The sequence below is a fragment of the Penicillium odoratum genome, assembly GCF_028828045.1.
Source record: "Penicillium odoratum strain IBT 22623 chromosome Unknown utg000008l_segment0_segment0, whole genome shotgun sequence".
In the NCBI taxonomy this organism is placed as follows: domain Eukaryota; kingdom Fungi; phylum Ascomycota; class Eurotiomycetes; order Eurotiales; family Aspergillaceae; genus Penicillium; species Penicillium odoratum.
Genome location: NW_026643150.1, coordinates 3,611,744 through 3,625,632, shown reverse-complemented (window position 1 = coordinate 3,625,632; position 13,889 = coordinate 3,611,744). Strand labels below are relative to the sequence as shown.

The window sequence follows — 13,889 nt, the reverse complement described above, 5'->3', positions numbered from 1 at the left end:
TATATTCCCGGCTAACATATGGCTTTTCTCACCTGCCAGATTTGTGTCGCATCGCATAGCGAACTTCCCCCGCCATGCCCACTATCTCGGTCGACAAGGCCGCCCTCTTCAAGGAGCTGGGCCGAGAGTATGTTATTCTGTCTGGAGATGCCACTTGAAATGACATGTCTAACCTGATCCTTTGCAACTCTTTAGATACACCACGGAGGAATTCGATGAGTTGTGCTTCGAGTTTGGTGAGTCAATCATATTGATAAACTCTTGCGGGGCATTGCGCTGACCGGACCCCCTAGGTATTGAACTTGACGAAGACGTATGGCCTTTTTAGATTTCTCCTTACATTGGGAATATGCGACTAAGAATTTACAGACCACCAACTCCGACCGACCCATCGTCAACGGCGTGCAGGAGCCCCCGCAGCTTAAGATTGAAATCCCCGCCAACCGGTATGTCCGGTCCTACCAGAGCATATTGACGAGGAGACTAAGACGGGTTACAGTTATGATTTGCTGTGCTTTGAAGGCATCCAATTGATGCTCAATATCTTCCTCGGCCGGAAACCCTTGCCTGAGTACAAGTTGGTTCCGCCGCCGAGCGGCCAGCTCCAGGAGATTATCGTCAAGGAAGAGGTGGGCATTGTAGATGACGCTTGCCAATCACCAACTAACCAAACTGCGATAGACTACCAAGATTCGTCCCTACGTCTCCGGTGCTATCCTACGAAACATCAAGTTCGACGCGGCTCGCTACGAGTCCTTCATCGCTCTCCAGGACAAGCTTCACCAGAACCTTGCCCGTCAACGAACTCTCGTCTCAATCGGTACCCATGATTTGGATACCGTGCAAGGTCCCTTCACCTACGAGGCTCTTCCTCCCAAGGACATCAAGTTCGCCCCGTTGAACCAGACCCAGGAGATGAACGGCGAGGAAATGATGAACTTCTACGAGGTATGGCAGATTTGAATCATGTGGCGATTTCCCAAATGCTCATTCACTTGCGAAACAGAAACACCAACAGCTTGGCAAGTTCCTGCACATTATCCGCGACTCTCCCGTCTACCCCGTCATCTTTGATTCAAAGCGCACCGTCTGCTCCCTGCCTCCCATTATCAACGGAGACCACTCCAAAATTTCTGTGAACACCACCAATGTCTTCATTGAGATCACCGCACTTGATCGGACGAAGCTCGAGATCGTGAACCGCATGATGGTCACCATGTTCTCTCAATACACCTCGGAGCCGTTCACGTAAGTGAAATTTCCCATAGGATTTAATGGATATACACTGATTTCATGTACAGTATCGAGCCCATTAAGATTGTCTCGGAGCACAACAACGAGACCCGCATCACACCTGACCTTTCTCCTCGCACTGCCGAGGCAGAGGTTTCTTACATCAACCAATGCTGTGGCTTGAATCTCACCGCGGAGGACATCAGCACTCGTCTGTCCAAGATGGCCTTCCGGGCTAAGCCTTCTGCCACCAAGCCAGACATTGTCGAGGTTGAGATCCCCCCGACCCGTGCCGACGTTCTTCACCAGTGCGACATCATGGAGGATGTCGCCATCGCCTACGGCTTCAACAACCTCCCCCGCTCGTTCCCCAGCAAGTCTGGCACTGTCGCCCAGCCCCTCCCCGTGAACAAGCTGACTGACATTATCCGCATGGAGGCTGCTATGGCCGGCTGGTCCGAGGTCCTCCCATTGATCCTGTGTTCGCAAGATGAGAACTTCGCCTGGTTGAACCGCAAAGACGACGGCCAGACTGCCGTCAAGCTGGCCAATCCCAAGACTCAGGAGTTCCAGATTGTCCGCACCAGTCTGCTTCCTGGTCTCCTCAAGACTATTCGAGAGAACAAGAGTCACAGTGTGCCCATGAAGGTCTTTGAGGTCAGTGATGTCGCCTTCAAGGACATGACACTAGAGCGCAAGAGCCGCAACGAGCGACACTTTGCCGCTGCATGGTACGGAAAGACTAGCGGTTTCGAGGTTGTACACGGTCTTTTGGATCGTATCATGGCCATGATGAGAAGTGCCTTTATCATTGCCGAGGAGGGTCTCGATAACCCTGCTTCTGGTGCCGCGCAGTACTGGATCGAGGAGCTGGAAGGTAAGCTATGACAGTCCATTATTTTACCCACTAAGAAGCTGACTTATGCCTTAGACCCGACCTACTTTACCGGCCACGCCGCAACCATCCACGCCCGCATTGGTGACAAGGAACACGTCATTGGTACCTTTGGTATCCTTCACCCCACTGTTTTGGAGAAGTACGAGCTTAAGTACCCCGTCAGCACCTTGGAGATCAACATCGAGCCTTTCCTGTAGGCTGAAAATAGCTATACCTTGAAGACTGACGCAGATGATGACATGATGAGGAGTGCTCTTATTTTTGATACGCCCTGTTTCGATTAGAGCTATACAGATGCCAAAATAAAATCAAATTTTATGTCAAATCTTTAAACTTAACTCGACCTGGCCTGATCATCTTCTAAATCCGATTTCCTCAATACGTCACGTTTATGTTATTCATGTGGTGGTTATACTATAGCGCTTTACACTTGACACCAGAAAAGATGGGCACGGGCAGAAATTGAATGTTCCTGTATTGTCTTCACAATCTTCGTTACCACTTGATTTTCCATGAATGCATCATCCAGCACCTCGGGATCGCTCTCGATAGCGGTCCAATTGCCCCCATCCTCAATATTTTGGTATTGTCCGTCTCTTTCTACGGTTCTCTCCCCATGATGCTGTTGAGCAAGATCCCCATGCTCCTTTTGAGTGCCTTATGCGCGGCGTCATACGTGTCTGCCGCAACCAATGTGGAGCAAAGTATCAGCGCCATGAACACCTAAGCCGACAAGATCGGAGCCGCGGAAAGTTCCCTGAACAACTACAACGGAGGCATCCCGGCCATCCTCGGCGTTGCCCAATTCCTCATGATTGCGCAAACCGCTGCTCGAACGGTCCGCGAAAATCTTACCAAGGGAAACACCATGACACCTGAGGAAGAAGCTCGCTACTCCGAGTCCTATGATCATTAGTTTTCGTACTTCTTGATGCCATTCAGTCGGCCAAGAGAAAAGTGCGTTTAACTGAGCAATGTCCTGTTAGCGGGTGCTTCTGACGCGATATGTGTGCAGGCTCCTCTTTTTAAGAAGTCGGGCTCAGGTACAGCAGCCCGTACATATCTGCACAAGCTACACAATGAGAATAGACTCTTGGAAGGTCAAGTCAAGGTCAAGGTCCCTGAAGAGACCTTTCGCAAGATCCAGTCCTCTTTCAGCAAGATCAGCGCTGGATTTGATCAGGCAGATCGTGCATTCCAATGATCGGCTTGCGGGCCGAATCGAGGGGCTTAAGTGTGGCTACATACATGTAGCACCACTAAGGAAGAAGTAAGGGATGGGTTCCTCAGCATTACAGTACAATGATTAGGTCCACATGCTTTTCTGAAGCTTCATAGACGGTGTGCTTTATCGAAAGCCACTTTTATTATTTCAAATGCCATGAAGTACCAAGCATGTCCTGTTCTTCGGTGAGGTTCCTCGCAGCTGTGGCAGTTTCTAGAGATTTATTATCGAAAGTGACGAGGATTCTCGAGATTTGGTGGTAGCTTGAGTGTGGGTCTATAACTTAAACCTACCTGGAACGTTGACCGCAGGCCTACGCCAAGCTTGAGCAGCACTTGAGAATTTTCTTACTACGGGGAATGTAACTTTCGGAGAGATCTTTGATTCAACACTATAGAAGAACGATAGAAAGTTTTATTGTAGGGCGTTATTATACTATTGTTACCGCATATATAGGCAGGCAGTTGTAGGACGACATCAGTCTGATGCCACAGGAACAAAAAATGAGCCAACGGAGCAGAGGAAAGCTGTATGGCGAGGAAAGAAGAAGAGGAGAGAGAAAATTCTGGGGTATTTATGATCCAGGGAGAGACTATGAAGGAAATGGCTTTAAATTGGAGGACGTGACTGCTCAGGTGGACGTAACAGTCGTCAATATCATTTCAACTTAAACCCCAAACACGACATTTCCTCGCAAACAACATTATATAAAATGCATGGCTACCGTACTGCTAAACTCGTATGTGCAATAACTCTTAGATTCTTGCAGAAAGCTCAATGGAAACAAAAGTCCAGTATTAGAAGCAGTCGAGGTCTACCTCATATATATTCACGAGGAGGAATTCAGGAATTCGAGACACTCAAAACAATTAGTAAAAAACCCTGGCTTTACCAACAAAAGGCAAAGTGGATATTATTTCAAGGCCTGGACTATCAATCATTATTCAAAATTGTGACATGTAAGAAACGGTGCGGTGCATGATGCTCTTAATAAACTAGCATTTATACATAAGGCACCTGGATATAAATGTGACAGACTTGCAAGAGAGTTAGTCATTTCATAAAGCTACGATTGGCAAGACGTGGTTTTCGAAGTATAGAAACAATAGACTATTACGTCAAGGGATTCTGTCGAATGCAAAAATTCTTGAATCTTCATGTAATTTTGATTGCGTGAGGTAGAGAGTATGAGGTTGGGTTAGGAGAGGAAGAAAGAAAAGGAATAGCCAGGATTAATGAGGAAATAACATTTACTCCTGGGCGTAAGCCTCAGCACCACCCTCTGCCTCAGCAGCCTGCTGCTCGGCCAGGCGCTGCTGCTCAGCGAGCTGCTGGGCGGCAACAGCCTTGGCACCGTAGTCCTGGCTCATGGGCTGGAGGACGGGCTGCTCCTCCTTGGGCTCAATGATGGTGACAGAGTCGGGGAGGGTCTTCTGGGGACCAGACTTGCCCTCGGGGTCGGAGCCGCGCATGATCTTGACCTTGATACCAAGGACACCCTGGCGGAGGAGGACGTGACGAGTGGCGTGGTCAATGAACTCCTTGGCGGGCTGACCGGAGTGGATCATGAAACCATCCTGTTGATTCAAATTAGTAACATATTCCCATGGCATGGAGTTCTTCGAAGAGGCGCATTTGCGAGGGAAAAACCGCGCGTTGGATTCAACACAATCTGATCGGTCGAAAGCCCAAACCCAACACGCAGCATTTCCTTTGTATATCCTCTCGTTATCGATGTAGACGTACAGTGAACTTCATGGACTTGGCACGGGCAGCGCGGAGCTTTCCGGACACAACAACCTCACAACCCTTAGCACCGCTCTCCATGATGAAGCGGAGGACACCGTAACAGGCACGACGGACGGCAAGACCGTTCAGGAGCTTGTAGCGGAGGGACTCGCACTGAGCGACAGCGGAGAGACCGCGGTTCTGGACCTTGGCGGCATAGAGGGAGACGGAGTTCTCGGGGAACTTGAAACGCTTCTGGATGAGGGAGGTGAGCTCGCGGATGCGGCGACCCTGCTCACCGAGGACCTCCTGGGTGTGGGTGGCACGGACAACTGTAGGAAAGAGCATCCGTTAGCATTGGATCCCATTTTCGACTGAAATATGCCCCCAAAGTTGTGATCTTTAAATTTTTCAATGTCGCCAATTCCCGATGTTCCGTGCTCTTGCAGATCTCTCAAATTCCATCCAGTATCCATCACACAGTAGGGAAAATCGAAGGGCGAACGTACTGATGTCGGTGACGGTGGGAGTAACACGGACTTCGACACCGGAGTAACCCTCCTCAGCCAACTCGCGCTGGAAGAACTCGTTCAACTCGGCGTAGAAGACACCGTCGGCGACGAACTTCCGACGCTTGGAAATAGCTCCCTGGACAGCGGCCATATTTGCGTTCCTGGTTGGTGGAATTGGGGTTGTCGACGAGGTGGAGGGCGTGGTCGAGGTCGAGAGTTGGTCGCTCGGTTGCGAGTTTCAATTAGTGGGGATTTTTTGGGCGTAGGGCTTCCATTACCCCTTTAGGCTAGGGCTCAACCCTCGCTTACCTTTACAGCACAGAGTATAGCACATATTAGGTCTAGCGTAGACACCTTATCCAACGGGTGTCAAGTTCATTACAAATTCAGGCACGAAGGCATCGATGACGTAAATGTTCAATGCTCATAGAATCAGAGGAAAACAGACACCATTTGCGTCCTGTATCTTGAAAATATGACTTCTCAATGATTATCGATATCTCTCACTGGGTATGCTTGAATGTTCCATAACTCTTCCGCAAGTAAATAAAATCTTAGATGTCCAACCCTTCTTATTGCATCTCGACTTCCATTTCTTTCTTCTGGTTTGCCTCTCCTTTGGGTCCAGATTGGCTGTTTTTGAGGATTGCAAGGCTGGATATTCCTGAGGTAACTGCTGCTAATCCCGAAGCTGCAACGTTGGAAACATTAGCGCCAGATGTTTCAGTAGCCGCCGTTTCCTGTGCGGTCTCAACGGCAGTCAAGACAGGAGTCCTGTTTGCACCAGGGCTACCAGAGCCACTCGTCGTCGATGCATCAAAAGTTCGGGGGGCATTCATTTCTGTATCTGCTCGACCGAATGACTCGGCCCACCAGCGTGTTTCACTTGGACGAGGGAAGAGCAGCCGTTCTTTGCCACGCTTATGATCGTCCACTTCGGGATCATACTGTGGGTTGATGAATTGTTCTCTCCGGGCCAGGAACCAATCCCACACGCTGCGCGTCCGCTCTTTGGCTTTTGTATCCATCCGCTCTTTCTCACTGTTGAACAAAAATGTTCCAAATTGACAAGAATATAGATGATATAGCAGGCGGCGGAGGAAGCGCTCGTTAAATTCAAAGCGGGTTGGGTATTGGTGCAACAGCTGGTATGTTGCATCAAGGAACTGATGGAAAACAGGGCTTGTTTCTTTCACTTTGGTAACTTCCTTCTCGGACACAACAGAACGTGGAGCTGGGCTGGGTTTTTTGTTTGGCGTATCAGAATCATAACTCAGCATCTCCCCTTCGGACTCTTGTAACGAGTCACGGCTGTTGTTGTCTCGGCCAAAGAAGCCTTTGGCGCTACGGAGGGCATTCTCAAGGGCCAGCCCTGCACCGCTGCTTTCAAATCCACGGTTGTTGTCACCACCGATTCTCTCATTTTCAATCTGGAACCATTTTTCACTGTTCAAATGGCCAGACCGATGCCGGAACATGTGTCCGAATGAAAGCCAGTCTTTCTCCACCAGAACCATGAATCCTTCTAAGGTGCGGAAGTATGGGTCTAGGCAGACCTGGCTGAGGGCACTGAGTTGGCTTGTTCTGTCCCATCCATCGGAGCAGTGAATCAAGACATGGGAATGCTGGAGGCCAACTTGACGGGTGATTACCTTCGCCCCCTCCAAAATGCCAGCAATATGCTTCAACCACCCGCTTCGGGCCAGTTGGTCCCGGTTAGGACCAAGGGGAGTGACGTCGGTGTCTTTCAGGGCATCGACAACCTTGTTCAAAGAATCACGCATAACATGGATGTTGTCAATGCCAAGATACACTTTGGTGGCAAACTTGTAGTTGTCCATGTTCTCAGATCCCATCCCAACGGCTTGCATTGCAAGTGCATTCACTGTGGGTCGCGCGTCAACGATGAGGTTTTGTTGCTGGGCACCATATATCAAGCGCTGATCTTCAGGGTCTGCACGAGCAGCAGCCAGCATATCATTTTTGATCTCCTCGGCATTTGATAGGTCAGGGCCTGTGTCATTCCACTCCGAGCTACCATTGCTGGAATCTGATTGTTCGTTCTCTAGAGTGGAGTGAGCAAAGCTAGCCAAAGGTCGTTCTGATCGAGAAGTTGAGAAGATAGTGGCAAGTAGCTTTTCATCCTGGATGCTGCGATTCTGGCGTACACCAACAAGGGGTTGCGAACTTCTAGTAATGGTGCAGTTGTTCACTGGGTGGAAGTATGTGAGTGCGGGGATTCTGGCTCTGGAACGGTATCGGCTGGCATAATTGATTGTATTGTCGGATATAGATGAGGGTACAGCAATCAGCGCGGGGTATGTAGGAGAGAACTGAGACTTTGTTAGCAAATTTAGCAGTTCCTCCTCGGCAAAGCACATACACCATAGTCAGTATTAATGTCGGATATTCGCCAACCAGAGTTCTCCTTTAAGATACCCTGACGCGTCCACTCTTTCCGGGGATTGTATAACTCCCACCCATTGAACTCCTTCTCTACAGGCGGCGGCTGGTAGGTAAAAGCGTAGAGCTTATCCAGCCGACCAGACTTGCATGTCCATTGTTTGATGCTTTCAAATACCTCACGTGCCTTGTGTTCGTTGGTAAAGTAGAAGCAGACAAACGTAAAATCACGGCAGCGAAGACGGATAGAAGATAGTTGGCGGGAGGCCGCGGGAACTAGTCGCAGGGTACCGAAAGCAATGATTGGATAGGTAATCCAAAGCTCTTTTGGTCTGACCGTCACACCCTTGGCCTGGTCGTCACTGGAGAGGGGCGGGAAATGTGAAAAGATAAGGTGGTGAGGGGTTAAGTGAAGGGTGCCGTCAACTTGGTCACCGCGGCGAGCCAAGGTTACATTGTCAACCTTCAACATGAACAGCAGTGAGTTAGGTGTTAAGGTAATAATTGTATGTAGTGGGAACTGACCTTAGCAATCTGTGTTCTGTCCATGCCGGGAGCGGTGAATCCACTATACACACATGATCTTCATAATGGAGGGGATCAACAGCTCTAGACAGTAAGCACCACACGCTGGTTGGTGATGCTGGGGGGTGTGAAGATGTTAGCGTCAGAAACGCGATGTGTTTTCTAGGATTGAAGTCGCAAATGAAAACGAAAAGCGTGTCGGGCAGGGACAGCCGATGGTTGGGGAGGAAGAGTTACACATTAAGGTGAGGCCTCGGGTCCCCGACACCCGGTGGGGCTGAAATCTCCGGGGGTTCAGTCACGTTCTATCCAACACCACTATTATATTTCCAAGCGTAGAATAACACTTTGAATTTCTACTATTCTACATATTACGTCTGCACCTGGTGTATACATTAGATAATAGGTATTAGACGTTTTCACATCATTCTGATAATTTGAAGATTGTACATCTCGAGTGCCCTAAATCAATATGGCCTGAATGTGTAATACAATGCAGAAGATATACCTCAAGCTTCGATACTATGTATATTTGAGGATCTGGGTCTAACTTCTGGGCATTCCATTCTGCTTTGATGCGATCATTCCCAGATTGAAGCTCTCGTGGTTCTATTCTGTTGATGCGAATTCCCAGCTGCGTAGATCCTCTCGCACATCGAATTCAGACAGCTCATGCTCAGCATTCCGGCTCTTCCAGCTTTGTCCTTTCCCGTCATATAGATGATAATCAAGGTCCCTGCCCTTCTGTGAAGTGCCAAGGGTGGAAAGAGAGTCTGGAGTCTTCCCACTGCCGTGTGAGTGGTTGCTGGTAGAGCTCTTGGGCCGCCGTTCAAAGCTGGGGGAAAGCCCTTTCCCTGAGCGGGTCTGTCGTTCAGCTGCTTCCACACTGAGAAAGGCACTTGTATGGCTTTCTCCTGTTTCGGAGGCATTATGGGCATCATTGTTCCAGCAGGAACTTCCAGCGAATAGTTCCTCAATCAGCTTGTCAGCTGGTAAGTCGCATGCTCGGGACATCCATGACGCGGCCAGGGTGCGCCGGTACATGTCTTGCATATCTGCCACCTCATTTGATTTGGTGTTCATTGACGGTAGGTGACCTGGTTCGTCTGAGTCCCCTGGCTCCGCAGCATGCACGACCCGAGCAATGCCCCCAAATACGGTGGCGGATTTCAAAGGTGGCCTGGTCACATTAGCGTTTAGAAAATAATAGCTCATTGCGGAAGACACACGTTGTGAAGTTGTGATCTCCCTCTTGTTGGTGCATAGCAATGCCAATCTTGACTGTGCTGTTGACTTTACTGTCAAACATCAGGTATCTCCTGACCACGCCTTCATCGTCGTCGGCCTTGTCCACATATTCTGAAAGGTTGAGCTTGATTTTTCCGAGCACATTCTTTTCATTGGATGGCGAAGAGTGAAACTCTTGAATGACTTCGAAGTTGATATCACACTCCTGCAGCATAGAATTCCTGTCGATGGTGATCCTCACAAGAGACTTCTTCTCATAGTTCCAGGACGCACGGTGGTCCGCAAGAGGCGCCTTCTCGGTGTGACCCTGGCTTTCTGTGGCACCGCTTGATGATGGAAGACGCCATTTTACCCACGCAGTGCCATTTCCTAAGGGAACATTGTTGATGTCAATGATCTCGTGGCATGTCAGTATAAGGACGCGTAAAGTTGAAACAGATGAAAATACCCTCAAAACAAGTTCAAACCGGGGCTAAAGGTACGTGTCAGTCTGTGCTTGGCACTTGCTCTAAGTGAAGCTTCCAAAGACTTACCCTTCTGTTCTTCGGGACTATATTCCACAACATGGTCAGTTTGTCTCTTCATAACACATCAAATAAGTGGAGGAAGGAATTCAAAAGGAAAACCAACCGAAGGCCTGCATAATTGCTCAATGTATGCAAACAAGCCCAAAGCACCCTATTGGTGAGATGATGTTCCAGTTGGAGACCTTATCGCCCAAAGCCGGCGACAAGGATGCAGCAGCGTCCACTTAGGACCTGCCTAAGATTGTGAGCTTAATAATATTGGAAGGATCCTATGAACTCATGAACTTTGGGCATCTGGAAGTCCATGGAGATCTGCTCCCCCGCATACGTCGTCGATAAAGGCGGTAAGAAGATGTTCGTGGCAGAATTTCCAGGGCCGCGGAAGCTTGGCCGCCTGCTTCTACTTCGCACCCTTCCTACCCCACGCAAGAGACTGCGGCTAACTTTTCCCGAAAATTCTCCCAATTGTGATAACATCATCTTTCGACTATGCTTGAAACGGAAGATTCTCTTCTTTCTCCACCATCTGAGGCTGTCTCCACTGTTCCGCTTGATGCATCCCTACGCACCACTCCAATCCACCCCGATCTTCCTGAAATCCAAGTACCAGGAGAACCACTTCCAGCCTATCGCTATCATCCAGTCACTTGTCAGCCAATTGATGAGCAAGATGTGAAAGCCGAGCTGGAACAGCTGCGTCAAGAATTCCCAACTCGTGAGAAAGCCTTGAGAGCGCAAGAACAGGCCGCTAAGGAAGTGAAAAGAAAAATCGAGGAAACTGAGAAGAAGAGAGAACAAGTCCAGAGAGCAATGGACAAGAAAATCAAAGAGCGGGATACAGAGCTTAAAGTTGTTTCCAAATACCACCAAGCGAAGGCTGCCGACATACCATCTTGAAGCAGGCAACCCGGACACACTTTACCAGCTACGTTTTCGACAATTGCAAAGCCAACCAGGGGGTCATAAATGAGAAGACGACGCCGATTTGGGTCAAAAGCCACGGCTCTGCTCTAATGGGATCATATATGCTTGCGCATATCGAGATCGACATTCGACCCATACCTAGTCCCATAGACCCAGCCTTGAAGGTCCTCTGCTACTCCAGCCTGGAAAAGGCCATGGCTCTTCAAAAACTCCCCTCCCCCGGAATGGAGTCGAAAATTTGCCTTACGGGCCATGCGCGGCATTCGAAGTAATCCGGAATTGACTTCGATCATTCTCGCAGCAATGGCCATCAATGATCATCATTCATAGGGAAAAATTCTAAATTGGACAATTACCATACATGAAGTGCCAGTGCTTGATCTCTTCACCTTCGTGTACAGGCATTAATGTCATTTTTATGACATTCCTCCAAAAAAGGGTGCGCAACCCAGACCAGTGGAGAAATGCCAGTTATCTCAAGATGAATTCTGCATGTACACCCGTTGCTAGATCACACCTGGTTTCGAATCAAGCACAACTCTGATTCCACTACTTTCTTTAATTTACCCCAATCGCATCTGATATACCTACCATTTTGACTAAATTTCAAGATTTCGCCCAACACGTTCAGATGGACGTACATGTCGCAATACTTCTTTCCATTATTAAGCTGTGTTAGACGTGCTTAGACATTATTCATCAGTCACTGTGAATGGCACGTTCTTAATCCCCCAGCCCTACATCTTACAGCGAATTCAACAACTCTGTGACCAGAGGGAGAATCTAGAAATTGAGTTGGCAAGCATCCTAATCATATCAGATAATTGACTTACATCGGCAGCATCCTCAATCAACAGTTGTGTCTCGTTGATAAACTTCTTGGTGAGAAGATCGTCCGCATTGTTGAGCAATCCGCCAACCTGGCCCAGAAGCTTGGGCGTGATAACAGGTGCAATACCATCAATCAACACAGCAGTCTTGTCGACGAAATCGGGGTTAAGTAGTGTTGTACCGTTACCCAGCAACCGAGACACATTTTGCAACAGCCCTGGTGTCAGAACTGGCCCAAGCATATTCAGAAGATTGATCAGCTCCTTAGTAGTCTTCTCGGTCAGGAGGCTCTTTGCATTCAAGAGCAGCGCGTTCACTTCCTTGAGAAGATCGGGGGTGATGTATGGCGCGACTGTGCCAATCAGTCCCTTGGTCTCGTTGACGAAGTCGGGCGACAGTAGCTTGTTGCCGTTAGAGAGCAAGGAGTTAACTTCCTTTAAGAGCTCGGGAGTAATGACTGGCGCCACAGTGCCGATCAATGACTTGGTCTCTTCAATGAAGTCAGGCGAAAGCAAATCATTGCCGTTCGACAGTAGGGAGTTCACCTCCTTCAGTAACTCGGAGGTAATGACCGGTGCCACAAATCCAATCAACGACTTGGTCTCGTCGACAAACTGGGGAGTGAGAAGGTTGTTACCGTTGCTTAACAAGCTGTTGACTTCTTGAAGCAGCTCTGGTTTGATGACTGGCGCGACTGTGGAGATCAACTTCTGCAGTTCGGACGTGGTTTCTGGAGTCAGAAGTTTGTTGGCATTATCGAGCAGACTGCTGGCTTCCTTCAGAAGCTGGGGCGAGAGTTCAGGAAGCAGTTGCTTAAGATTCTGAACCACTTCGGGCGTCAGGAGATCGCTAGCACTGTCCAGCAGTCTCTCCAGCTTATTTATAAGGCTGCTTGTGAGAAGTCCAGAAGCAGTGTTGATCAGATTCTTGGTGTTTGTGGTTGTCTGGTCATCAAGCAACCAAGCAACATGATGGAAGAACGACTCAATATCTTCTAGCAAAGTCGGAGAGAGAAGACCCTTCAAGCCATCCATGAAACTGCCGAAGTCACTCCAGGAACTGAGCAGGGTAGTATTGTCCTCATCACCGTTATACGTGCTCGTGCTGCTTGCAGCAGTGCCGGTTTGGGTCACAGTTTCAGTCTCCGTGGTGGGTGTACCGGAAGGCTTTGATCCAGGTGTCTTTGTGTTCTGAGCAGTCTGCGCACCAGCGTCAGAGGCAGAAGGAGCAGTGTTGCTGACGCTCACAGGGTCATTGTTGGTCCCAACAGAACTGGTGCCAGCAAGGCAAAGGACACTTGGGTAAGGTGTGTGTTGCGATGGCGCGGTACTTGGGCTGTCGGTAGTCTCGTTGGTGTTCTCTTCTCGGTTCCCAGCTCCGGAGGGACTAGCTGTGGCAGCAGCGTCGGTTGTTTCTGTGTACGCCGATGGAGTAGGGGCAGTGTTGGCGGCAGCATGAGAATTGGCGATAGCGGGAGCGTCCGATACAGCATCAGCATTATCGTTCTGATGGGCGATAGACTGTGTCTCAGCATCTGCCTGGATTTCCGGCGATGTCTGGTTGGCAAGTCCAGTTAGGGCTGTGTTCGACAACACAAGAGTTTATTGCTGAGAAACGCATCTTGAGCAGCTGCTTCTACTCCTAGGATACTGGTCGGTAGTAACTCGCACAGTATCAATCAGTCTCATCGTGCATGGAGATCCTTCGCCCCTTTTCTGCTTTCTTTCCCCAGATCTACTTCATGGCTTGAGCCGAGGACGTCAATACTCCACATGTGAGTTGATCGGGCTCTATATGTGCCGTGTTTCTCTCTGATGTCAGTTCTGAGAGTGTTT

At 49.1% G+C, this 13,889-nt stretch overlaps 7 protein-coding genes across 7 annotated transcripts; 3 read left to right on the top strand and 4 right to left on the bottom strand.

Annotated features, from left to right (window-relative positions):
* Positions 1 to 40: 40 nt before the first annotated feature.
* N7520_011586 (phenylalanine--tRNA ligase subunit beta) lies at positions 41 to 2,328 on the top strand (the record flags this gene model as incomplete). The annotated part of the gene is made up of 9 exons (XM_057145519.1): positions 41 to 127; positions 196 to 236; positions 294 to 313; positions 370 to 446; positions 500 to 629; positions 682 to 948; positions 1,007 to 1,248; positions 1,302 to 2,110; positions 2,165 to 2,328. Exons 1-9 carry the CDS (start codon positions 75 to 77, stop codon positions 2,326 to 2,328), a joined length of 1,803 nt encoding a protein of 600 aa, XP_056991273.1. The 5' UTR covers positions 41 to 74.
* Positions 2,329 to 2,750: 422 nt separating this feature from the next.
* On the top strand, positions 2,751 to 3,047 carry N7520_011585 (mannoprotein; the record flags this gene model as incomplete). The annotated part of the gene is made up of 2 exons (XM_057145518.1): positions 2,751 to 2,835; positions 2,860 to 3,047. The coding sequence occupies 2 exons, from the start codon at positions 2,751 to 2,753 to the stop codon at positions 3,045 to 3,047; spliced, it is 273 nt and encodes a 90-aa protein (XP_056991272.1).
* Positions 3,048 to 4,606: 1,559 nt separating this feature from the next.
* On the bottom strand, positions 4,607 to 5,747 carry N7520_011584 (40S ribosomal protein uS3; the record flags this gene model as incomplete). The annotated part of the gene is made up of 3 exons (XM_057145517.1): positions 4,607 to 4,933; positions 5,103 to 5,416; positions 5,594 to 5,747. The coding sequence occupies 3 exons, from the start codon at positions 5,745 to 5,747 to the stop codon at positions 4,607 to 4,609; spliced, it is 795 nt and encodes a 264-aa protein (XP_056991271.1).
* Positions 5,748 to 6,168: 421 nt separating this feature from the next.
* N7520_011583 (phosphatidylinositol-3-phosphatase YMR1) lies at positions 6,169 to 8,471 on the bottom strand (the record flags this gene model as incomplete). Its single annotated transcript, XM_057145516.1, has 2 exons — positions 6,169 to 7,929; positions 7,980 to 8,471. The coding sequence occupies 2 exons, from the start codon at positions 8,469 to 8,471 to the stop codon at positions 6,169 to 6,171; spliced, it is 2,253 nt and encodes a 750-aa protein (XP_056991270.1).
* A 662-nt stretch (positions 8,472 to 9,133) lies between these two features.
* N7520_011582 (N-terminal C2 domain-containing protein) lies at positions 9,134 to 10,415 on the bottom strand (the record flags this gene model as incomplete). Its single annotated transcript, XM_057145515.1, has 4 exons — positions 9,134 to 9,704; positions 9,754 to 10,244; positions 10,306 to 10,322; positions 10,403 to 10,415. The coding sequence occupies 4 exons, from the start codon at positions 10,413 to 10,415 to the stop codon at positions 9,134 to 9,136; spliced, it is 1,092 nt and encodes a 363-aa protein (XP_056991269.1).
* A 373-nt stretch (positions 10,416 to 10,788) lies between these two features.
* Positions 10,789 to 11,196, top strand: N7520_011581 (uncharacterized protein; the record flags this gene model as incomplete). The annotated part of the gene is made up of 1 exon (XM_057145514.1): positions 10,789 to 11,196. The coding sequence occupies one exon, from the start codon at positions 10,789 to 10,791 to the stop codon at positions 11,194 to 11,196; it is 408 nt and encodes a 135-aa protein (XP_056991268.1).
* Positions 11,197 to 11,967: 771 nt separating this feature from the next.
* Positions 11,968 to 13,828, bottom strand: N7520_011580 (uncharacterized protein; the record flags this gene model as incomplete). The annotated part of the gene is made up of 3 exons (XM_057145513.1): positions 11,968 to 12,006; positions 12,057 to 13,610; positions 13,793 to 13,828. The coding sequence occupies 3 exons, from the start codon at positions 13,826 to 13,828 to the stop codon at positions 11,968 to 11,970; spliced, it is 1,629 nt and encodes a 542-aa protein (XP_056991267.1).
* Positions 13,829 to 13,889: the final 61 nt, after the last annotated feature.